Source organism: Nomascus leucogenys, chromosome X (genome assembly GCF_006542625.1).
Source record: "Nomascus leucogenys isolate Asia chromosome X, Asia_NLE_v1, whole genome shotgun sequence".
Lineage (NCBI taxonomy): Eukaryota > Metazoa > Chordata > Mammalia > Primates > Hylobatidae > Nomascus > Nomascus leucogenys.
In genome coordinates, this window is record NC_044406.1 from 97,240,920 (window position 1) to 97,254,095 (window position 13,176).

Consider the following 13,176-nt stretch of genomic DNA (forward strand, 5'->3'; position numbering starts at 1 on the left):
AGACAAGGAGCTGAACAGTCATGCCATTAGTGCTATTAAACAATGCTTCTGCAATTACTGACACTGATATTTTTATAACACATCAAAAAAGTAAACACTAAAATTTTTTTTTCTTTTGAGACGGAGATTTGCTCTTGTTGTCTAGGCTGGAGTGCAATGGCACAATCTTGATTCTGCAACCTCCGCCTCCCGGGTTCAAGCGATTCTCCTGCCTCAGCCTCCTGAGTAGCTGGGGTTACAGGCACCTGCCACCGTGCCCAACCTCAGGTGATCCGCCCACCTCGCCTCCAAAAGTGCTGGAACACCATAATTTTTAAGACATGTTTGAGCATGGTTGTCCAATATTGAGTGGTTAGCACAATTATACTAATTTCACCATGAACACATTGGACAATCACCAAATTTGAGAAACTATGATAAAGTCAATTTCAGTATATGCTTATAAGTTTGAAATTTTAAAAATTGTTGACATTACCAAGGAGAGAATTTAATGAGTTATGCAGTATAATTAATAACACGTAAAACCCCAGTATATAATCTTAGACAAAAAGCACAAATCAGCTCATTTTATTGAAATAAGGATGCCTCGCCAGCTTCCAGGAGATATGTGCAAGAAAATTAAGGTGATCACTTGCCAATAACAGAGATAGAAACTGGAGGATGCATGACTTACTGCTAACTAATGGTGTCTGAGAGTAGAATTTGTCCCAAAGGAACTCCAAATAACATGTGAGATGGACCTTCAACCTGCAACATCACAGCTATTTTTCAAATGTATCAGCTTGCCCTCATTAGAGATGGTTATCTCTGCTACTTTAGGGGCCCCTGTTAATAGGAACAATGACGACAAAAAGTAAACAACAGCAGATACGTGTCACTATGCCATCAATGTTTTGCCAATCATTACTGACTAGCTCCCAGGAGTAGGCAAAGGTCAGTAACTTCATCACCAGTCCAAAATCAAGAAAACATTCCCAAGAACTGTTTTTGATAAGAACTATTACTGTAGACACATTGTCATGTCAGTATTACAATAATATTTATTCTATTATAACACATGGTCAGTGGAAAAAAGATGAATCTCTGCTATTCATTATATGAGTGGACACATCAAGTAAACAAATTCCTTTTTAATTATTTTTTTCTTTAAAAGGCTACTAGAAGAGTGAAGAAAAAATAAAGGCATAAGTACTTCTCTTCTGTCATTTATCAAACTTGAAGCAGAATATAGGAAGGGCAAGATATAGTAGTTAAGGGTTAAACGTTTCTTATTTCTCTGAAAATTGGGTTTCTAGAGTTGAAGACTCTGTGTCATATTTTCTCAGGACTTTAAGACTTCATTTCCAGCCTGCAGATGCCAGAGAAAAAAAGAAAGTCATGAAGAAGCAAAATTCTCCGTCCTGTGTATGCAGCTTTTTCCTTCATTCAGAAGTTAATTATCTTTTTCCTACTTGCTGGATCACCTGCCCAAAATTATATACTGAGTGTTTGTTGTTTTTTGTTTGAGACGGAGTCTTGCTCTGTCGCCCAGGCTGGAGTGCAGTGGCACAATCTCGGCTCACTGCAACCTCCACCTCCTGAGTTCAAGTGATTCTCCTGCCTCAGCCTCCCGAGTAGCTGAGATTACAGGCACCCGCCACTACGCCCACCTAAAGTTTTTGTATTTTTAGTAGGGACAGGGTTTCACCATGTTGGCCAGGCTGGTCTCCAACTCCTGACCTCGTGATTCACCCACCTAGGCCTCCCACAGCATGGCCCTCTCACTACTTGCTTTGTGGTTATTTTACTTTCCTATTAGCAGGTGGGCAAACCCATTGAAAAGAAAAGGGTCCATAGTTCAAAGAGGTTTGGCAGTCAAGCAAGGTGACACCATTAAGATGAGAACTGGAGATTTTCCATGAAATTTCAATTTATTGTGCCCTTCTATCTTTCATTAGTATAAATAACTGGGAGTTGATGATATTCATTAGTCTTTACTATGAGGCCATGAGGAGATCCTTTTACAGAAAGGCTGCTAAGCTGATGAAACCTGACCTGAATATTTTTTCAGGCTAGTATCATCTCTTCCATGTCATATGGCATAGGACTTTGGGCAAAAATAAAAATGCCTGTTCAAAAAACCAAATTGTTCTTCCTATCAGCACTTTAGCGGTGCAAATCTCTGTGAAGGGAGACTTTCTGTTTGATCAGGAATACTTTTGTTCCCTTTGGTAAAGAATAAAAGTTGAGCTCTTGAACTTTTCACAATAGAAACAAATTTGCATATCCTGCAACTCGTGTCTAAACCGCCCAGCTTTCACTTACAGACAACATGGGATATATCTTCACTACAGGTGCATTTTAGAGACTCCAATTGTGAATTGATCTTAAGTGAAACAACTCAAAAACAAAAAGCCAAATACTGCATGTTCTCACTTACAAGTGGAAGCTAAATAATGTGTATATATGGACATACATTTTGGAAAAATAGACACAGGAGATGTGGAAAGGTGGGAGGGTAAGGGAAGTGTGGGGAATGAGGAATTACCTATTGGATACAATGTACACAATTCGGGTGATGGCTACACTAAAAGCTCAGACTTCGCCACTATGCAGAATATCCTTGTAACAAAACGGCACTTGTATCCCCTAAGTCTATATAAATAAATAAACAAACCCTGATCCATACTATTTAAAAAGTGCTTCAGTTTTGTAAACTAATATGTTTGTATAACTGAGCTTAGAAAAAAGGACTACAAGTATATATATCAATTAACTATGGTTATCCATACACGTTGTGATTACTGCTCATTTTTGTTTTCCTTATACTTTTATGTACCTTTTGAATGTTTAACAATGAGCATCTATTTTAAAATCAGAAACAAATCATGTTAATAGAAAGCTTGCTTAGGGCATCTGATAGTTGACAATCCAGTCTAATAGACATATTAAACATCTATTTAACATTTCCATGTTCTATTCTCCAATTTAGATCATTCAAAGGGAAAGTACCTGGAATGCATTTCCTTACCGCTTATAGAAAGTCCTTTATTGAATTATAATTTAATATTTGCCTTCTTCCTTTACAGAGGGTTGGTAAAGAAATGCCAAACAGACAATTCTTTTTTCTATGAAACAAAGGTTACCAAGAATGTGCCTTATTCAAACATCCCATGATCAATACTGCTCGAGTGGGTTAGAGATGAGAATAATCTCTGTAGATGAAACTGTAAATTTTCTCTTGACAACAAACCCGAAGTTTCTCTTTTCATCCTTTTGGGAGGCATAAGCCAAATTTACAGTATAAATGCTATAATCTACTAAACCAAATGTTAAAAACAACTATTCCTTCTATTTTCTTCAGATGAGCTCTATTTTATTTCATCTTTAAAAACATTATCTTGCCCCATTCTTTCATCTCTAATGTGTATCTAATCTTTCTAGAAGCAGACAGGCTATAAATCTTAAATGGATAAAATATTCTTTGCAATTACCTTGTGACAATATTAAACATCCACATGGTTTGCTCCAAGTACACAAAACTAGGGCCTTCGTTTCCCTTGTTCCACCTCCCCAGCCCCTATACTATTCTCCTTTAGTTTTCAGTCCAGAAGGCAAGAATTCTTTTCAATTTGTAAGTAGTGAATCTTTACTTCATAGAACACGAATGACTCAACCAATACCACACAGCAAACAAGGGAAGACTGACCGGAAACCAGGTCTCTTGACTTTAAGCACAGTCCTCTTTCCATTAAACTATGGAGACATTCCAATCCTACTGAGAAGTCAGGGAAATATAAGAAGCATAGACATAGAGGCACATACTTTCAACCTTCCTCACAACTTTACTTTGGCTTAGCTAATGTAGGTTCCTGAAAAATTTTTAGTCCTTGTCTCAGTCTTTTAACTCCCAAATAGTATACTATCCCTCTTAGGAATTTGGGTTAGAAAATTTTTATTCATTTACTTGGATCATCTCTTATGTGTTAAGTGGCTGCCATGTATAAAGGACTGGGCTTCTATTCAAGACAATGAACTGACTTCCTCAAAGAATTCCAGGAGGCAGATGGGTATAGTGAACAGAACACTTAATTCGGAGACCTGGGTTTTGGTTCTAGCTCTGGCTGGGACTTGCTGCTTGTCCTTGTACAAAGTCACTTGACTTCATTGAGTTTCAAGTTTCTCACCTTAAAATTAAGGGGATAATATCTTTGGCTTGTAAGAGAGTTGCTCTAATAGCAACCACTTATGAAAAACTTACTATGTGTCAGCCACTTTGCAAAGCACTTGGTGTACACAATCTCGTTTCTTCTTCAAATGACAGTGCTCACGCTCATTATGCTATTATTTCCCCCACTGTACTGATAAGAAAACTAAAGCTGGAGAGGTTAGGTAACATTCCCAAGGTACATAAGTAAGTCAAGGAGCTGGGGATTGGATCTAGGCTAACTACAGAGCCTCCATGACAAAATCTACCGCCCCCTCACCAAAATAAAAAACAATTAAGAGTATACTTTGAAAAGCATTAAGCTATCTAATTTTAAGCATTCCTTTCTTCTAATTCCACTTAATTAAACTTCTAAGATGTGAACAGGTCCACTCATTTGCTTGTTCAATAATCACCTCAAATGTCCAAGGGAGAATCTGGAGGAGGAAAACCCATGCCTTCCTGGCTGGCTCTCACAATAGACAGAGAAGTTCTAAGTGGGCTTCACATGTTTCAAACTTTCTAAGTATCTTCTTCCTTCCCTTCAATCTTTTGGTGGCTTGCCTTTCCTGAGAAGTCCAGAGGCCCACTTTTAGCCAAATCTGAATGTTGGAAGCTTTTCTCTTGAGGAGAAAAAGAAGTGACAATCTAGCTCCTTGAAGATCCAGTTAACTACCTTGTAAAGCAGGAGTGGACTCCATGAAATACATGAACAATTTCTCTCTCCAGAACCTTTGCCAGACTTGGCACAGGCTGGTCTATTAGAAATACATAATTGAATATTCTTAACAACTCAATTCTTCAACCTCACTTTGATCAATAGTTCATTACCTAAGTTAGATCTGCCAAAGGGGCAAACTCTTCAGCCCATTTGTCCCATATTTGCATGAATATTATGCTGTGAATGTTACGCTCCTTTGAACTTCAAAAGAGTTTCCTGGCCTCATTGACTACAACTTTAACAACAGAGCATAATGGAGTTATACAGAAGGACCTTTTCCCAGCTAAAGACCTCAAACCTTGCTGATGCTGAACAGTAACAAACTTTTATGTAAGCAACAAATGGCTCATTCATCCATTGCAATGCACTATCAGTATTTTCGGGTTTCCTGAGCCTGTCTTCTCTCTTATAAGAGAAATTGTAACTATGGCTAATTAGCTACCAGCAAGTGGCAGCACCCACCTTCACCATTCCTTGTGATGAGCTTTCCACAAACAAAGCATTTTTTCCACACCTCTTCAGATTTCTGAATCAATTGAGTGAGCATCTCCCGTCATTCCACCCTGATGCCCCAAATAGGAGAGCAAACAGGCTACAAAGCACATTCCTTGACCTAAAAGCTTATATTCTAACCAGCCCCTGCAAGATAAAAAAACTTTGCCTTCTTTTGGTAAAATGGTGTCAGACAAGGAGAGACGTGAAGGGTTTATGACCCAGGCCTACTCTTACCCATTTTCTGAAGTTTTTCCAGTTGCTTTCCTTTTTAATTTTAGAAAACCCCTCTATTTCTCCATCTACTCCCATACCAACTTGTCTCTAGAATTGCACAGTAAAAATGTGGGAAATAAGATGTACTTTTACTTTAAAAAGAGCTTTTCTCCTGTTTTAAAAGTGAAACTTGCCAATTGTGGAAATTTTGGAATAGACAGAAGCATAAAAGTGAGCAAAAATAACATTCATAAACCTACCATCCGGAGATTTAAAAAAAAATTAGTTCCCCATTGCATACCATACGGGAATATAAATTTCAGATGGAATAGAGAAATATGGGTAAAACATAAAATTATGGCAGCAGTAGAAGAAAATATAAAAATATAGGCTGAGAAAGACCTTCCTAGGAATAAGAAATCCAGAAGCCATACAGAAAATGAATGACAGATCTGACTACATAAAATTTTAAAACTTCTATATGGGAAAAATACAACTTAAAGATTAAAACAAGTGGCATATCAAAAATAATATTTAAAATATAAAAGGTTGATAAGTTTTTAACAAATAAATATCACAAGCAACCAAACTAAAAAATAGACAATTCACTGAAGAAATAAAATTGAACTAGTACATAATTGAAAAGATGCTGCAGAAACAGAAAAATACCAAGCAAAACTGACAGATTATTTCTCCTATTAAAATGGCCCCAAAATACAAAGATTGATTATAATATTGGTGAAGGAATTAGAAATGGACTTTCATACATAGATGGTGGGAGCATAAATTAATACAACTTACATGAAGGGCAATTTGACAGTACTTATCAAGATTAAAACTGAACATGCACTTCGACTATTTCTCACAAATACTTGAATAAGTGCCCAGAGATGTTCATAAATGCCTTTTAATAGCAAAAACTGGAAACAACCTCAATATCTACAAATACAGACTGGTTAAATAAACCAATGCAAACTTATGCAACTGCAAACTATGCAAGCATTAGAAAGAAGATGGCACTATTACATTGCAATGTATTGACATGGAAGGATGTCCTACACACATTATTGAGCAAAAGCAAATCACAGAAAAGTGTATGTAATATCCTATTTTTGTAAAACAAAAAATCGTACGGACATGTATATATAATTTTATAAAACAAAGAAAGTAGTTTGGAAGATCACACAGCAAACCACTAATAATAGTTATCCCAGGAGAGTGGAATGAGAGTTTAGGGACACATGTTCCATATGAAGCTCAGATGCTTTCATGTTGTTTTGTATAATAAGCATATATATTAATTTTATAATTTAAGAAACTTAAAAATAAGTTAACAAGCATTTCCCAGGGCCACCAAATTTTCAATAAACAGTGTTTTTAATGGCAGCATTATACTGCATTACCTGGATCATTTTTGTAACTATTTATCTACGAACTGACATTTCCACTGCTTCTGACTTCTCACTGTTAGAGCTGCAATATAAATCTCTGTGCATGCATATTGTATGTGTTTGTGTATGTGCATGTATGTATCAAGGCAACGTACATAGGACATATGCTTTGAGGTTTTCCCTTTAGCAGAGATGATTTTGCATGTCTTCAGAACAGTTAGCTTGGGCATGGACACACATAATGATGCTCAGTGGCTCATTAAGGGAAGGACCATGACCTTAGCCTCATCATCTGACAATAAGCCTGAAACACTGGACCAGATCTGGTGCCCTAGGCCATCTGTTACATAATCACTTTGGCACCAATTGAATATCAAAAGGGCTTGGGACAAATTCATCAGCACAAGGAAATATTAGAAAGTAGTAGATTTGGGTTTGTAATTTTTTTAAGTCACATCTTTCTTTGTCTAAGTTTCATGGACAATATTATTCAATTCTTCATAAATATGAAAGGCTTTCCATAAGAGATGGTCTTCTGAGAGTTACAAGCTTTCCCCATGAGGTCATCATTAACAGGCTATAAGGGAAGTTTCCCTCTAAGACAGGAAGATTTTTTTGTATAAATTTAAGGGGTACAAGTGCAGTTTTGTTACATGGATATATCGCATAAAGTCTGAACTTTTAGTGTAACCATCACCCAAATAATGTACATTGTACTTATTGAGTAATTTTTCATCCCTAAGCCCAGCTAATTGTGAGCTGAGCTGAGAATGCATGGATGCTTCTGTCACATCCACTTAAATCAAGGAGGGCTTCTGGAAGAGGAGGATTCTGAGATGAACTATATTCAAGTGGAAGAAGAAGGAAGCAATTTGAGGGATACAAGAGTAGAGACTGAACCAAGCTTCCTTGCTGAGATCATGCCCCACTAAACTTCCTTTTGTGTCCCAATCATACTAGATATCACCATAGACCGCTCATGCTCAAAAGCCTAATCAAAAACACTATTAAACACTGTTTCTCCCAGGAAGAAGACTACATTTACTATGAAAATTGTAGTGGGACAGAAACACACTTAAGGATGGAATAGGCTTGGCACTGTTCTCCTTGTCAGCAAGCCTTCTGCCTGATCTATTTAGCTTATGTGATAAAAGAGATAAAGGTTTAAGTGATGGGCTTCAGATGCTGCTTCAGTTCCTACCAAGAATATTTTCACAGCTCCTTCTCATGAATAAGTTCAGTGGAGCAGAGAATGCCCCTCTTGGACCAATTCCACTTTGTGCTTCTTTTGATGCTGTCAAAAAGGGGAACTGGAGCTTAGGCTTTTCCTTCAAATTTAGAGCAAGCATCTACCTCAGAGGTGGCTGCAAGTGGCCCAAAGAAGGTAAGACCTACATTGTGCAAAGGCAGCAAGAACGGAGATGTCGACCGTTACTCATAAATCTCCTAAACGTGGCAGCAAGGAGGGTTAATTATCCCTCCCGCCCCCACTTCCTGCCACTCTCTGCTTTCTCCAATGTGTTAGCCCATTACACGGATCGCTGACTTTCTAGAAATATTCCCTGGCTTTGCGGGGATGTTCTTTTCAATAAATGGCATCCAATTTGCTAACGGTCCCTGGAATCTCAATTTCCTCAAAAGATTTTTCATCTGAGCCCAGTTCATAGGAAGGTTTCGTCCTTCCTCGTTTTTCGGCATAGGGGAATAGGCAGAGCCTGCTTTTCTTTTTCTTTTTTTTTTTTCTTTCTGTGTTATTATTTTTCATAAACTGAAAGCCTTTGCCGAAGAGTCTGAAATTTGGGAAAATTCCAGCTCATCTGTCAGATATTTCTAGAGTTACATAAAATGTAATGAGATTTGTATAGTTTAGAACAGGGAAGAGAAAATAAGCTAATGTGTCATATGTTCTATGAGACAAAGACTACATGATAATCAGAAAAACAGCCCAAATTTAGTTGGCCTGATTCAAAGCTCTCATTCTTTTATCAATTCATGCATAAACCAGTAACATTCACTTTCTTCTCTTAGAATAATGGCATGGCCACATTTGGGCTAAATCACAATTGCTACAGATTACAGCCACATTTTCAAAGAAATTATAAAAAGTGTATTATTTTCCAAATGCAAGACACTTACGTTTTACTTGCTCTGTTTTGCCTCCTTCTAGCAAAAGAAAGAACAACAAGGAAAAGATGTATTTCATGCCTCCCATTTTCCACTTTTTTCTCATTTGGGCCACTGCAAAAGGTGACAGAACCTTCAAGCTGTTGGGAAGAAAGCAGAAAAAAAGCTTAACACAGATCTGCTGGAACTGATAGAGGTCACTGATGCTCAGGCTTCTAACCTGCTAGAAGAAAAAAAAAATTGGAAAATTTACATAACTGTAAGTATTGTTTGCCTGCACAAGATAAAGGACTTGCCTCTCCTGTCTTGCAAAGCTTGTGGGCGAAAATTCAAGTGAATGAGGGTGCATTCCTATCCAAAGCTTAGGCTAAGTCCTTACAGGCAAGTCATAGGAAAATGAAAATAAATTTTGAAATCTTCCTTTCTAAGGGAATTAAAGTTGATTTCTCAAGAGATTTTTTTGGGAGAAAAGGGAAACTTTAGCTTGCAAAAACAGTTATTTTAGCAAACAAGGTAAAAGTAACAAGCATGAGACCAAGCAATTTCTGAAATGAAAGTTAACTAATCTTAGCTTCAAGACTACTTTTACCATTAATCCTTTTGGAATGAAGTACAAATTTATCAGTTTCTCCTGTGTCCTCTATGAGATCTACAAGGATCTTTGGTTTGGCAACTAATGTTGGAAAAGATAGATGTAATTAGCGAATGGATGCAATTAAACACCTGAAAAGTTTTATTGCTTAAAATGGTTCAGACATATTCCTCCCCCAAGAAGTCCATTGTAAAATGGAAATTTTAAATGGGCCATTTTTAGGGGAAATTGGGCAAATTAAACAGATAATTTGTTCACCTTGCACCACCATGCAAAAGACCATTAAAACAATTCTTCAGAACATGAGATTGGCATTCCCAGTATAAGGGGTAGAAATCTTAAACCTTTTGAACCTTGGAACACAGAAAGTTTGCTGTAGCTCATATCTAGTCACGGGTCATTTCCACAGACTTTAGAGTTTGCAAAATTCTTCCAATGGGTGATCTGAAAATATTGAAATGTTCTAAAAACACCAGATTCAATCTGAATGGGAAATGAACTCATTGATCTTTCCAGAGAGTCCAACCTAAATATTGCACCTAAAGAACTTGAAGGAATGCAAAACGATCATTTTGGAGAGTTGAATATCTTTGGGCTCTGAAGTAGATGCTACAGCTCCTACTTAAATGCTATGAAGTTGCCTGGGTCATTCAAAATCCACTGTTCCAAATTATGAATGCATAACCAAGGAAGAACTGATGATAATTTGTGCTATCAGGCAAGATTTGCAGCACCGTCTGCCTTCCTTCTTTACCTCCTCCCTGGTCCTTAAAGAACCAAATTCTCTCAGGACATATTCCTACCCATCTAAAGACCTGAGTTCTGATGTCTTGGTCCCCTCTGTGAGTTTGTGGCCCACTTACGATCACTCAGAATGTCACTGTCCCTTGAGGGCTACCACGTTTATTTGAAACAAATCATTTTCATTAACAATTTAACACGGCTACCCACCTCAGTGAGGTTCTTCCTGAGCCTACTCTAATAAGTTTATTCCCCAAGCCTCCAAAAGAGAAAGATTTTTAACCACTGAAATCCAATTTATCACATTCATGTATGGATTTCAACGGGTGTTTCCGAAACCATGGTTTTAGGGTCTCCCCATGCGAGAATCAACAGGGCTACTTTTCTTGTATAATGGTTGGGCGATTCGGTGAACAGTAGCATTGCTTCATAACTCAAGTTGGCAAGAAAACAGCTCATAGAATTTTTTGCCTTTCTTAGGTCCCAAATAATATTATGAGCAAATAAAAACGTTGGTAACTAGAGAGCAATTAATCTCCTTTGGCGTTCCTGTCATCTGTGTGGACTCCCAGGCTGTGATGGAGAACATCAGAAAATGAATCGCTTTATAAATATTCACTTTTGATTTACAAGATCCTGAAGTCCTGCCTTTGTATTCTGTGCAGAAATACGAACCAAGAAGAGTTCCCTCCCCAGATCTCCTCATTGTTCAATTTCTCTTTATCTCTTCAGCTTTTTCTTTTGGGGGAGGGGGTGGTTCAAAACATGTGTTGGGACTGCAACAGTAAACACAAGCAAGCATTGCTCAGCGAACTTAGCCGATTCTTATTCTTGCAAAGAGCCAAACTGTCCTTAATTTTTCAAATTATACTTTGACCCAGTTAACTGGAGTTATTTCTGCATTAACTCTCTGTCTGCTTCACACAGGCTTTTGTGCCATTGAGCTCTTTTACAGGTTACTTAGACATGTAGCCACTGACATGTTTCAGGGGATCCAGGACCCAACAAGAAAGCAACAACAACAAAAAAACCAAAACCCTGCAACTAACACTGGTAGTGGAGGTGGGATGGGAGAGTTCCTGTGTTTTACAAGAGAAAGAGAAATGTATCAAGTACCAAAAGAAAGGTATTTATTAAGGTGCTTCCATGAAACAAGCATTCACATTGTTCATTTGCGTTAAGCAAAGGGACCAACTGCTCCTTGCCCAGCTGTGACTGCAAGGCAATCTGGGCCATCAAGTGTCAGGAGCCCACTTTCAGAACAGGTCTCCTGGGTAGAACAGAAGCAAAAAGACATCCCCACAGGAAGGCTAAGGGATGAACACATGTCAGCCAGTTCTTCACGCCCCACAGTGTCTCTTTAATCCTCCTGAGAGGCTTGACTGACCTTGTAATCTCACATTGACTATCATCTGTGCGACAGCCCCTAGGGTAGCAATTTTCTTTCCGACAAACAATAAGAAAGACACTGGAGTCTCAGGCCCTTGTCCATCAGCTGAAATCCTCTCCCCACTCTACCACCCAGCAAGAAAAGTTCAGTTAACTGGTGGTGTGTTGCCACTGAAAATGGCAGTTTTAACCCAGGGTATCTCTTGTTGGAGGAAATGCTTTCATTGCTGCTTATGACTGACAAACAATGCCTCACATTTGGCTTGCAAAACACCTTTCTATCATTTCATTTCATTCCACACAACTCCACCTTCAAAATGGGCACTGGGGGGACCCAGAGAACTCAAATAACTTTAGTGGCAGGGCTGGGAGGGACTGGAAAGCAGGCTTTCCGGGCCCTATGCTCTGGCAATATACCACGTTGCTTCCAGAGCCTAGTGTCTCAAATTCTGACCCCCGTAGTCAGGGCCAAAAAATGAGGCAGATGGCCAGAGGATAGGATAGGGAGCCTTTCGCCCATTTACCCTGTTATATTAACTTTACCACGTATTCATCAGCAAAATGAGAAAACAGGCTCAGGAATACAGGCAGTGATTAAGGGGACTGCAGAGTCCCTTGGGTAGCTCAGGGTGGAGTACCTAAGTGACCTCTCAAAGCGCCAGAGCATAAAGAAATGCAGGCCGAGTGGGGAGGGACGAGCTGTGAGTTCGAATTCAGAGACCCCCAACTTGCTTTGGTCAGAAGCCTTGGGCCCCACCTCCACCCAGGTTGCTAACTGCTGGACCAGAGAACAGGTTGGGGTGGCAGGGGAATTTGGGGCACCCTGGGGAAACTTCCAGGGACGGCTCCGGCCAAGAGAAGGCAACCCACCTGTGCAAAGGCTGGAAAAGGAGGTGAGGGAAGCGGGCGCCGGGCACTGCTCACTAACCTGGGCACTGGCCTCCTCCGTCTGCCACGCGTGCACGCGCTCCGAGCTCCCCGGGGCGCTCTCGTCCGAGGTCTGCGGCTCGCAGGTTGTGGCGAGAGCTAGAGTGCGCGCGAGGGGGGAGGGGGAACTCAAAAGTGGGTGGGAGGAAAAACATCACCGCCCTCACACCACGAGGGAGCAGCGGCTTGCTTGGCTCCCGGGGGCAGAGCCAAGGCGCGGGCGCGGCGGCCCGGGGCCACCTGCCCGCCCGCCCGCCCGCCCGCTCGCTCCCCACTTGGCCCGAGAAGCCGGCCGCTCGGCGCTGGCGGGAAGTCCGCAAGCACGCAGCCGCTGCAAGCACGCACCCTTTCTCCGCCCCGGCACAATGGCTTTATTTCTGCTCCCCCGGCCCCAAAG

The 13,176-nt window shown here is 39.8% G+C and overlaps 1 protein-coding gene across 8 annotated transcripts in view; it reads right to left on the reverse strand.

The window, feature by feature from the left end:
• The window catches only part of CHRDL1 (chordin like 1), a 122,049-nt gene extending 109,074 nt beyond the window's left edge, over positions 1-12,975 (reverse strand). For 5 of the 8 annotated variants that reach the window (XM_030807247.1, XM_012498669.2, XM_030807245.1 and 2 more), the window contains exons 1-2: positions 12,781-12,975; positions 9,143-9,270 (exon numbers count right to left, since the gene is read on the reverse strand). In XM_030807247.1, the coding sequence (XP_030663107.1) occupies positions 9,143-9,236 (94 nt within the window). In that variant the 5' untranslated portion in view covers positions 9,237-9,270; positions 12,781-12,975. Of the gene's footprint in view, positions 1-9,142; positions 9,271-12,722 lie in introns of all 8 variants that reach the window. The other 3 variants (XM_030807244.1, XM_030807246.1, XM_012498668.2) reach the window with 1 other exon arrangement.
• Positions 12,976-13,176: the final 201 nt, after the last annotated feature.